The following is a 10192-nucleotide window of genomic DNA, read 5'->3' as shown; positions in this document are numbered from 1 at the left end:
TGTTCTTTTCACTTGAATTATGACCCAATAGTAAGCCAAATGAGACAGAATTTCAGACAAACCTTTTATTGCATTACATGTTAAATAAGGCGTATTTGCGCTTTTATTTTTTACACAAAGTCAACTTTTAAATATCATAAAACATGACCTAAAAGCTGATTCATACATGGGATAAAATAAATGGAAAAAATAAAATATTATGAAGACAGCACTATACACTGCATTCCATATGTACCCCGATATTTGATAATTGACCAATTGAGTGTAACCTGGAATGAAAGGACAAGATTCAGCACAGTGAAGTACTGCTCAACAATTATTCAACAGGAAGTGTCCAAATAGATGCATAAAAGATGTTTATTCAAGACAAATGAGTCTAGGTTTAACCCAGATGAAAGCCAAGACTTCAGATATCATGCGCTTGTTGTTTCTCAATCTTTGATTTCAAATGTTCCTTGTACGCCAAGATGTCCCTATTCCACTTAGTGATAGTCTGCTTCTCACACACCCATATCTCCTGAGCCACCTATTTAAAAAAGGGACACATATTTGCAATTTAACCAACTCAAAACTGGGTTGAACCATGAATATGAATTTATTTACCTGCTGAATGAGTCTAAAGTCGTGACTAACAAGCATCATTCCACCTTCAAAGTCATTGATCGCATCTGCCAATGCATCAATGGTTTCTATGTCCAAGTGATTCGTAGGCTCATCAAGGAACAGCATGTGAGGGTTCTGCCAGGCCAGCCAAGCAAAACAAACCCTGCATTTTTGACCATCTGACAAGTTCCTGATGGGACTGACCTGGGTTTAAAAAGGCAGACATTTTCACTATTCAAGAGCAATTTATATTCAAGAATACATTTGCACCAATTGGAAAATACACAGGAGAACCATCTTACCTGTTGTTTTCCCGTCAGACCATAACGCCCAATAATCTTTCTCATTTCTTCTTTCTCTTTGATTTCTGGGAAACATTTCATCATATACTCAAGAGGAGACAGGTCCAGTTCCAGTTGTTCTGTTAGATGCTGAACAAGACAAATATATATTTGTAAAACTGCACTAGTTGCATATGATTTGAAGAAACAAAACATAGTATTACCTGGTGGTATCTACCAATCTTAACGTGTGAATGTTTGCGAATCATGCCATCAGAGGGTAGAAGCTATAACACACAGAACACAATTATACGTCCATGTAACACAATGATGCCAATGGCTGTACAAAAGTGTACCAACCTCTCCCATTAAGAGTTTCAGAAGCGTGGACTTCCCTGCACCATTGGGCCCCACAAGAGCCACTCGTGTATCCAGATCAATACCAAACTCAAGGTTTTTATAGATGTATGGCTGAAAGAATTATAATGATATTATATTCATAGATGGAGATGACTAGTGATCTTAATTTTCACTTACTGTGTTGTCGCTGTACTTGAAGCTCACATTTTGAACCATGATTACAGGTGGAGGAATCTTCCCACAGGGAGGAAAATAAAATGACAAAGTCTGTTGGAAATAGACACATGTTTGTAACAAACTCATAAATGGGTCCTTACTCCTTAATAAAGAAAAACAAATATCCATTACATTACCTTGTCATTCACAACTTTTTCAGTTAAACCTGAAGCCACCATTTTTTGCAGAGTTTTCTCTTTGCTTTGCGCCTGTCGTGCCAACTTGGCAGAGCCGTGGCCAAATCTAGCAATGTAATTCTAGGAAGAATAAGAATAAAAGGTAAATTCCCAATTAGGAAAAAAAAAAAAATTATATACACTGTTGACTACTGCTATATTAAGAGAACAATTGACAATATGGTATGGTGATGTTTTAATTAATATGAAGTATTGCCCTTCTGTGGAATGAATACTAAAAACCATGATAACCTTCATATGTGCTATCTGGTCCTGCTCCCAGTTGAAACGCTTCATTTGGTTCTCCTCCAGCTCTTCTCTGGTTTTTACATACTGGTCATAGTTACCCTTAAAAGTAAAAATAGAGTTGCATGGTCATCATGAGACTAAACACAGACCATCGCTATTAATAGAGTGGCTCCCCTTTTTATAGCACTATATTTTTGGTTACAGAAATAAAAACCGTGGCACTATTACTTACAGTGTAGTATTTGAGCTTTCTCTGGTGCAGATGAATAATGTTGGTACAGACACCATTGAGGAAGTCTTGAGAATGTGAAATCAGGACAAGGATTCGCTTAAAGCTGAAGTAAAATAAAAATTAAAAGACTTCTTATAATATTAATTTTTTTAAAATGGTTTAAACCTACGATTTGAGCTCCTCTTCCAGCCATACACAGGCATCCAGATCCAAATGGTTTGTGGGTTCATCCAGTAGCAACATGAAGGGCTTGATGAAGAGTGCTCTGGAGAGATTGGAGTGTAACAGCCATTAAATAAAACATAATATTTAAATGATTAAATTCATGCATCCAAATAGAGTACCTGGCCAGAGCAACACGCATTCTCCACCCTCCGCTGAAGTCCTTGAGCTTCTTGTGCTGCATAATAGGGCTGAAGCCTAAACCATGGAGAATCCGGGAAGCTCTGACTTCTGCCTGGTCTGCATCCAACTCCTCTAAACGCTCATACAGCTCCATCAGCTTCTCACACTCCGCTTTATGGACAAGAGTAGTTACTGGTTAGCTACACTATAGGAAATCCACTTTACTCCAAATTGCAGAGACCAATTGGTGCCAGGCATAAATTTGGCTTGTTCACTCACAGTCCTCATGAGCAAGTCGCTCAGCCTCCTTTTCCAACTTGATTCTCTCTTCATCCACCTCCATGACACACTGCAGCGCAGTCTTTTCACTCGGAGCCATCTCACGACTCAAGTGATAAATATCTATGTGCTCTGGAATGGGAATCTCACGATGTCCAATGGCGGACAATAACATAGACTTTCCTAATAGAACGCAATACATGTGGTGAAAATCATGACTTCAGTACTGTTAAAAGATACAAGTTATAGACATACGTACCTGTGCCATTTAGGCCAATAAGTCCATATCGTCTGCCAGAGTTAAGCTCAAGACTGGTGTCCGACAGCAGCTCCATCCCATGGAAAGTGAGCGACAGGCTGCTGATGTGGACATCAGTGCTGTTGGGGTGTGATGCAAGGACTCCCGTGACAGCCCGAGCCTCAGTCTTTTGCAGTTCAAATTCATCTAGTTCCTTTGTTAAGCTATCAATACCTGTCAAATTAATACCATGAATAACTACTTTACTTTTCACAGAGTAGAACTTACTGCATTCATACATTTACAAAATGAATGACAGATAATCAGCTGTGCATCAAACATATGTAAAAAAGGACATCACTAACCATTGCTTTCTGCTCCATTTTCCTGAGCCTCAGGTTGTTCGCTGTCACCATTCACTTCTTCAGGTTTCTTAGTGCGTTGCCGGGCCTTGGCTGCCTCCTTCTTCTTGGCAGCTTTCTTCTTGGCTAAATCAGACGGCATGGCTGTACGACAGAATACAGTACAAATACTGGTAACATTCATTTAAATGGAGCATACGCCTTCTGAAGGACTTGAGTCATTCACAGGTAGAGTTGCTACAATACAACATCCGGTCTTGATGGAAATTCTCACAATGGAACTGATTACGTAAAGTAGCGTCATGGATCCAAGACTGCGGTTCCACCATAACCAAACAAATGTCTAACGCCATAAGTCATGTAGCTTAGTTAACGTAATTCAAGTGGCCTATTATTCTTATAAGATTATTTGGTTTCAATCCCACTTACACGCACACTGGGTCCACTGTATCAAACTAGCCTGTAGCTAACGATGGATAAAGGCCTAATACCCACTGACAAGTGCCATTAACGTTACATGGTTGTTTACCCGGACGTCAAGAAAAAACAATAGTAGTGTAAAAATAAAGCGTGTTATCCAAAAAATCTTTCATTGACCCAGATTTTATAAACGTTTAATTAAAACGTTAGCAACCATGCTAGATTATGCTAACCGGTTTAGCTGCGGCAGGCCTCGGGTGAAGCTCGGCTAAAGCTTACCGTTACTTGATGAAAGACTAGCACAAAACCCAACCACAAAGGCCTTTCAGACTTGAATTACACTACTATATTCTTATTTTATGTCCAGTAAGTGTCACTATTATATAAAGCGCATCTTACCTAAACGACAGAGTGGGAGCACACCGCTATCTCGTGTTCACTTTTGCCGGGTGCGTGTGCCGCGGCCAAACCAGCAGACAGGCCATATATGGTCTTAAAGGGCGGGCAAAAATGGCCATATAAGGATTTAGAGGGCGGTGACGAATATCCATATATGGTCAGGAAGGGCGGTCTAATGCTGCCTCTTCTCCAAAGACTGCAGTGACTGACTATTTAGAATTAAGTCACATTTCCATCTGAAATAATACCAAGAGCCTCGGGATTTTATGCTAAAGCTTACCAAGAGTCTCGGAATTTTATGCTAAAGCTTTTATGTAGTTACAATGGGCTAAGCTACACTAATAAAGATATTCAAAGAAAACTAAGAAGCACACAAGTGGTTCATATGATGAGTTAACTAATATTGACGCTATTATATTTATTTAGCACACTGAATACATTGTCTGACATTTGAGCTCAAGCATACCTCCACGTGGTTTGGTGTAATGTGCAGCGGCCCTGGCGTGCAGGGCAGAGGTGATGCTGCAGCGCTGTGCCGCGGCTGCTTGGAGGGATGAGGAGTGAGTGAGGCAGGGGGATACGACGTAGGGGGAAGCTGTGTTTTTTTTTTTTTTTTTTTACTTCTGTGTGTGTGGCAGTCGTCTTTGGAGGAAGTCCAGTGCAGCAGGAACGGACCTCATATTCTATCTTAAATGTGACAAACCTTTTATTCACCGAGGATGACGGATTGCGTGGCTGACTGTTGTCATTGTTTATCGGGGAGGAGGCGGATAAGCAGTCGTCTCTACCGGAGCGCTGTTAGCCTGCTGCTAGCTTCTGTTTGATGTTTGCTCCTCAGACACATACCGTTACTGGAGGAGCTGTGCGAGACGCGATTCAGACAGAGATGGCTTCGTTTATAAGTCCGATTATCGCTATGTAAGCTATATGCTTCGCCTTATTGGCAACCCTTTAGCACACCATTGTTAGCTTTCGTTGAATTTAGGCATTAGATTAGCGAAATTTAGTTTCCGCTAAGCTAATTAACCTAACGTTAGCTTTGATGGCAAGCTGAAGAAAGTTACCGCTTTGTTACACAGTCACTACTGTGGTGTAGATTCGATAACGTTAGATAATAAAATACTTCGGTGTGCGCTGCTTGATTGCGCAACATTAACTACGAAAAAGTAAGTAGGATGAATTCAATGCAACATTTCTAGCCTATTTAGTACTTTTACAAACTAAGGTAAGCGCGTACCGCTGGCTCAACATGGGGCATCTGAGGAGCGCTGTGTTATAGAATGCATGGAGCTTTTTTTTTCTAAATGAACATATCCACTCTCTCCCAAATTTATTTATGGGCGAGGGCAGGAGTGCGGCCAAATCATCCATCGGTCTATAGCTTTTCATGAAACCCCTTGAGTATCTGTACCAGATATGCGACTTTCCTCCTTTTTGGCCGTCTTCAGGCCTGCTTTACCCTTGATCCTGGGACTATCGCTTGGATGCAGTCTCAGTCTACTAATGGTGTCTTGGACACAAGACACGGAGGACTCCTGCAGAGATGAACTGGGCAATGGAAGACTTTTTCTAGGAAGACGAGATGCTCTGAGGGACTCCAGAGATGGTGTGGATAATGAAGACTTTCAGCCACGCATCATACCATACCACAAAGACCCAAACAAGCCACACAAAAAAGTCCTCAGGTAAGAATGAAAAAGGCTCCTAAGATATAATCAAATAGCCAATGTAACAGGTATAAATGTACTTCTTTTATTTTAAACCTTTGTTTTTTAAGATAAAATTTTATTAAGCCAAAAAGCCAAGTGGATGGAATTAACATATCTAGTATCTGCAAACCAAGTAAATAATTATATTTGCTCTGAGCTGACAAATTTATGATTTTTTTTTTTTTTTCCAGGACACGATATATTCACACAGAGCTGGGCATCAGGGAGCGCCTTTTGGTAGGAGTGCTGACATCACGGGCCACACTCAACACTCTGGCTGTGGCAGTAAACCGGACAGTTGCACACCACTTCCATCGCACGTTTTTCTTCACAGGACTGCGTAGCCCTAAAATACCCCACGGCATGACGGTGATTGCACACGGGGATGACCGCCCCGTGTGGCTAATGTATGAGACCATCAGGCACCTTCACCAGCACCATGGCTCGGACTATGACTGGTTCTTCTTGGCCCAAGATGACACCTACATGCAGGCTGATCGTTTGTCAGAGCTCGTGGGACACCTCAGTGCAGGTCAGGACTTGTACATGGGAAGGTCTGAGGAGTTCATTGGTGGAGAGGAAAAAGCTCGCTACTGCCATGGGGGCTATGGTTATCTGTTGTCCCGTAGCCTGCTGGCTCGTCTGCAGCCACACCTCGATACATGCCGTAATGACATCCTGAGTGTGAGGCCCGATGAGTGGCTGGGGCGCTGCATTATCGACTATCTTGGGCTTAGTTGTGTAGAAGTACATCAGGTAAGCAGCCTATGTTAAGTTAGTCTGGCCAGACACTTCTGTATGTACAGCTAAACATGGGGAAGTGGCTGCAGAATTGAGCCAACTGCAATATCGCAGTTAAGCCTAAACTTGAACCACAATGGAAAGGTTTTGCAAAGACTGCAATTTATAGGTACAGTGTCCTGACAAACCACAAAATATCTAATTATGTTTAAAACCCTCTAAACCCAGTAGTTTAAACCTTTATAAACTGTACTAAATGTCTGTTGTCAATTTTATTACACAAAAAAGTTATTCACAATTTTCATCCAAAAATTGTCTCGTGTTGGTCTGGAACAGAAATACTACAGTTTCTTTTAAACATTTCCATTATTCTTGTGATATGGTACATCTGATTGGTTGTTAATCCATTGCATCCATTTTTATCAGCTCAAAATTTTTTCTGCATCTATTTGTTCCACTTCCCTGCAAATCAACATGGACCAGACTAATTAGAGAATAAAATCAATTAGATGTCTGGCCAGGGTAGTAGATAATTAGCAGAAATATGACAACAAAGCTGCTAACAACCTCATAAATGTTTCTTTTCTCACAGGAGATGACTTATCGCTACTTCGAGCTTGGGAAAAATGCTGACCCTGAGCGTGAGGACAGCCCACAGTTTAAAAACGCTTTCACTGTGCATCCTGTGTCTGAGCCAAATCTCATGTACCGCCTTCACAAGCGCTTCAGCCACATCGAGCTGGACTGGACGTATGGGCAGATTCAGCAGCTGCAGGTCTGTTTTGGGCAAATGTTATCAGATGACATTGTTGTGCCAGTTTGTGGATGAGCACTCTGTGAAAGTGCTGGTTGTGTGCTTTCAACCACACCCAATTTGGCTATGGAGAAAATTGTAGACTAGTACAACATTTATACATGTCAGAAAGCTCAGAGCACAGAGTGAGGTACTTTAGTTAAGACCATAAAATACTGCATTCCAATATCATTATAGTCTTCATTGGGTCTGCCTCTGAAGACCTTGATGTATTCTGTAATTAAATTTTATGATAATGTTACAACATTGTGACTATTTTGACATGACTTATATATCATATAGTCAAGACAAATAGTAAGTATGTTCTTATTCTATTTTTATTTATGTAACTACCCAAATGAAAAAAATAATATTTTGAATGTATTTTCTCAGATGCAGATTAACAACCTGAGTGATCTCACACCAGAGGGGAGAGCCGGGGTCACCTGGCCTATTGGAATCAACCCCCCGTTCAAACCACGAACTCGTTTTGAAGTGATAAACTGGGAGTACTTCACAGAGGAGCATATCTACTCGTGCATCGACAGTTCTCCAAAGTGTGAGATCAGAGGGGTGGACCATGCCGATGTGGCCGCTGTTCTGGATATTGCTGTGGAGCGTCTGAATGAGAGATACCAGCCTCAGCTCCGCTTCCAGAAGAGGCGTTTACTGAATGGCTACAGGCGCTTTGACCCCACGCGAGGGATGGAGTACATGCTGGACCTGGCCCTGGAAGCCTACACCCAGAAAGGCCACAGTCAGGTGATCGTGAAGAGGGTGAACCTGCTGCGGCCTCTCAGTGCAGTGGAGATCATTCCCATGCCTTATGTGACAGAAGCCACTCGAGTGCAAGTTATCCTCCCTGTCACTGCCCAGGACCAGGACTATGTCAGCAATTTCCTGGATATGTATGTCATGAACACGCTGGACACACATGATAATGTGTTACTCACCTTTTTGTTCATCTATGACCCTTTTGATGCTCAGCGCGTAAGTCAAACAGATGTGTTTGCAGGCATTAAGGCCATGATTGGAGAGGTGGAAAAACGGTATGGTGACGTCAAAATCCCTTGGATTAGTGTGAAGACAGAGGTGCCATCTCAGGTGAAGCTGATGGACATCATCTCCAAGAAGCACCCAGTGGACACTCTGTTCTTCTTGGCCAGTGTGTGGACAGAGGTCAATGCAGACTTTCTCAACCGCTGTAGAATGAACGCCATCAGTAACTGGCAGGTGTTCTTCCCCATCCACTTCCAGGAGTACAGCCCTGCAATAGTGTACCGTGACCAGCAGCCCTCTGCTGCCTCCTCCTTTGCCTCTGAGTCTTTGCGGGACGGACATTTTGACCGGCATGTCTTCGACGAGGCGTGCTTCTATAACGCAGATTACATGACTGCACGGACCAAAATGGCTGCCGACATCTTGGACAATGAGGAGCTGCTGGAGAGCATGGACGTGTATGACATATTTGTGCGCTACTCTGGACTCCATGTGTTTCGAGCTGTGGAGCCAGCACTCATTCAGAAGTATGTGAGGCGTGTTTGTAACCCACGTTTTAGTGAGGACATATACCACCGCTGTGTGCTCAGCAACCTAGAGGGACTGGGCTCTCGCTCACACTTAGCCATGGCTCTCTTTGAACAGGAGCAAGCCAACAGCACCTAGCTCCACCTCCTGTTGAACTGAACCTATATGTTTAGAATAATGTGAATTAATGTACTGTAATATTTTGTATCTTTATGCTGGAGTTGATTCCCCTAAACAAAACAGGAACAAATGTGCTGAATCAAGGCAGTGAAATGAGTGCTGACGCAGTACTTCCCGTGGGAGGCCTCTGCTCACTACTTCTGACTCATGAGCTTTTGAAGTCTTGCTGAGACATGTTCTGCCCCTCACAAACTTCACAGTGTATTGAGCGGCCCATCTATTTATACTTTGGTTGGCACAAATACCAAAAGACAATACAGTTGTTGCCTTTATTGTATTTTTTTATTGAGGTGAAAAGACACAGTCTGCCTGAATGTGGAAGTTGTGCTATCAGCTGCCTTGTCTTGACAGGATGTCTCAAAGAGTATTAAAAATTCTTATTTCTGCTTGGCAACTTTTTTTCTTACACTAGTAGTGTTAAAATAAACCAAATGTTTTTTTAGTTTGCTCCAAAGTCCCCATTACAGACCCTAGCCTAGACGACGTGAGCAGTTTGTTCCGAAATAGACCTATAATTCTCCACCCTCTGGTTTTTTTCTTCTGCACGCATGTCTTTGGGGATAGGATTCACCCTATTCCCCAGAGGAAGGGCTGAGTCCATCGTGCCAGGCGCTACAGTGGTGCTGGTGGTTAACCTTCACAACCACTCGGTCAAATCGTCTGAATGGCTCACTTCACACTATTACACTGAAGCCCTAACCTCCCCCAAGTCAAATTATCTCTATGCTAGGGGTGGCTAGCTTAGGAGAATAGTCCAGGAGTGGGGTGAAAGGGGCTCTTATGACATAGGAACGTGGCAGTAGTCAGTATTACGGCACCGCTGTCAAGGAAAACCTCCACCTGCTTCCTTGTGGTCAACTCTGAATGCTCTGTCTGTCCGGCACTTCTGACCAACAGCCTACTCCTACAGCTACAGCTACATTTCACCCATACAAACTAACCTGCTGGTCTATTTTAGTACAAGTTCAAATAAGCATAGAGATGGTAGATTTTGTAGAAACGTATTTAGATTGAGAGGGAAAAATGTTCGGTTAGATTTAGGGGGTTGTTATTATCTTAAGCTCCCTGGTATGCTGTGTGCC

At 42.4% G+C, this 10192-nt stretch overlaps 2 protein-coding genes across 2 annotated transcripts; one reads left to right on the top strand and one right to left on the bottom strand.

The window, feature by feature from the left end:
* Window positions 1-50: 50 nt before the first annotated feature.
* On the bottom strand, window positions 51-4251 carry abcf2b (ATP-binding cassette, sub-family F (GCN20), member 2b). Its single transcript, XM_020935662.2, has 15 exons — window positions 4161-4251; window positions 3345-3485; window positions 3001-3213; window positions 2742-2924; window positions 2462-2633; window positions 2287-2382; window positions 2118-2220; window positions 1889-1984; window positions 1598-1717; window positions 1422-1511; window positions 1245-1355; window positions 1109-1171; window positions 906-1034; window positions 604-807; window positions 51-526 (listed from the first exon to the last, which is right to left on the bottom strand). The coding sequence occupies exons 2-15, from the start codon at window positions 3481-3483 to the stop codon at window positions 407-409; spliced, it is 1839 nt and encodes a 612-aa protein (XP_020791321.1). The 5' UTR covers window positions 3484-3485; window positions 4161-4251; the 3' UTR covers window positions 51-406.
* Window positions 4252-4763: 512 nt separating this feature from the next.
* chpf2 (chondroitin polymerizing factor 2) lies at window positions 4764-9496 on the top strand. Its single transcript, XM_020935659.2, has 4 exons — window positions 4764-5845; window positions 6061-6625; window positions 7203-7385; window positions 7797-9496. Exons 1-4 carry the CDS (start codon window positions 5577-5579, stop codon window positions 9066-9068), a joined length of 2289 nt encoding a protein of 762 aa, XP_020791318.1. The 5' UTR covers window positions 4764-5576; the 3' UTR covers window positions 9069-9496.
* The last annotated feature ends 696 nt before the right edge of the window (window positions 9497-10192 follow it).

The sequence above is a fragment of the Boleophthalmus pectinirostris genome, unplaced genomic scaffold, assembly GCF_026225935.1.
Source record: "Boleophthalmus pectinirostris isolate CB_2022bp ecotype Guang Dong unplaced genomic scaffold, ASM2622593v1 HiC_scaffold_15, whole genome shotgun sequence".
NCBI lineage: Eukaryota > Metazoa > Chordata > Actinopteri > Gobiiformes > Gobiidae > Boleophthalmus > Boleophthalmus pectinirostris.
Note: the sequence above shows the minus strand (reverse complement) of the source record. Positions and strands in the feature narration are given on the sequence as shown.

Excerpts from the sequence above, each read along its gene's own strand:
- abcf2b (XM_020935662.2), bottom strand. The coding sequence starts at position 3,483 with ATGCCGTCTGATTTAGCCAAGAAGAAAGCTGCCAAGAAGAAGGAGGCA. Across the intron at positions 1,985-2,117 it reads GAAAGCTCAAATACTACACT|GGTAACTATGACCAGTATGT; the intron begins GTAAGTAATAGT and ends TTTACTTTTAAG. Across the intron at positions 1,035-1,108 it reads AGATTGGTAGATACCACCAG|CATCTAACAGAACAACTGGA; the intron begins GTAATACTATGT and ends TGTCTTGTTCAG.
- chpf2 (XM_020935659.2), top strand. The coding sequence starts at position 5,577 with ATGCGACTTTCCTCCTTTTTGGCCGTCTTCAGGCCTGCTTTACCCTTG. Across the intron at positions 5,846-6,060 it reads CCACACAAAAAAGTCCTCAG|GACACGATATATTCACACAG; the intron begins GTAAGAATGAAA and ends TTTTTTTTCCAG. Across the intron at positions 6,626-7,202 it reads GTTGTGTAGAAGTACATCAG|GAGATGACTTATCGCTACTT; the intron begins GTAAGCAGCCTA and ends CTTTTCTCACAG.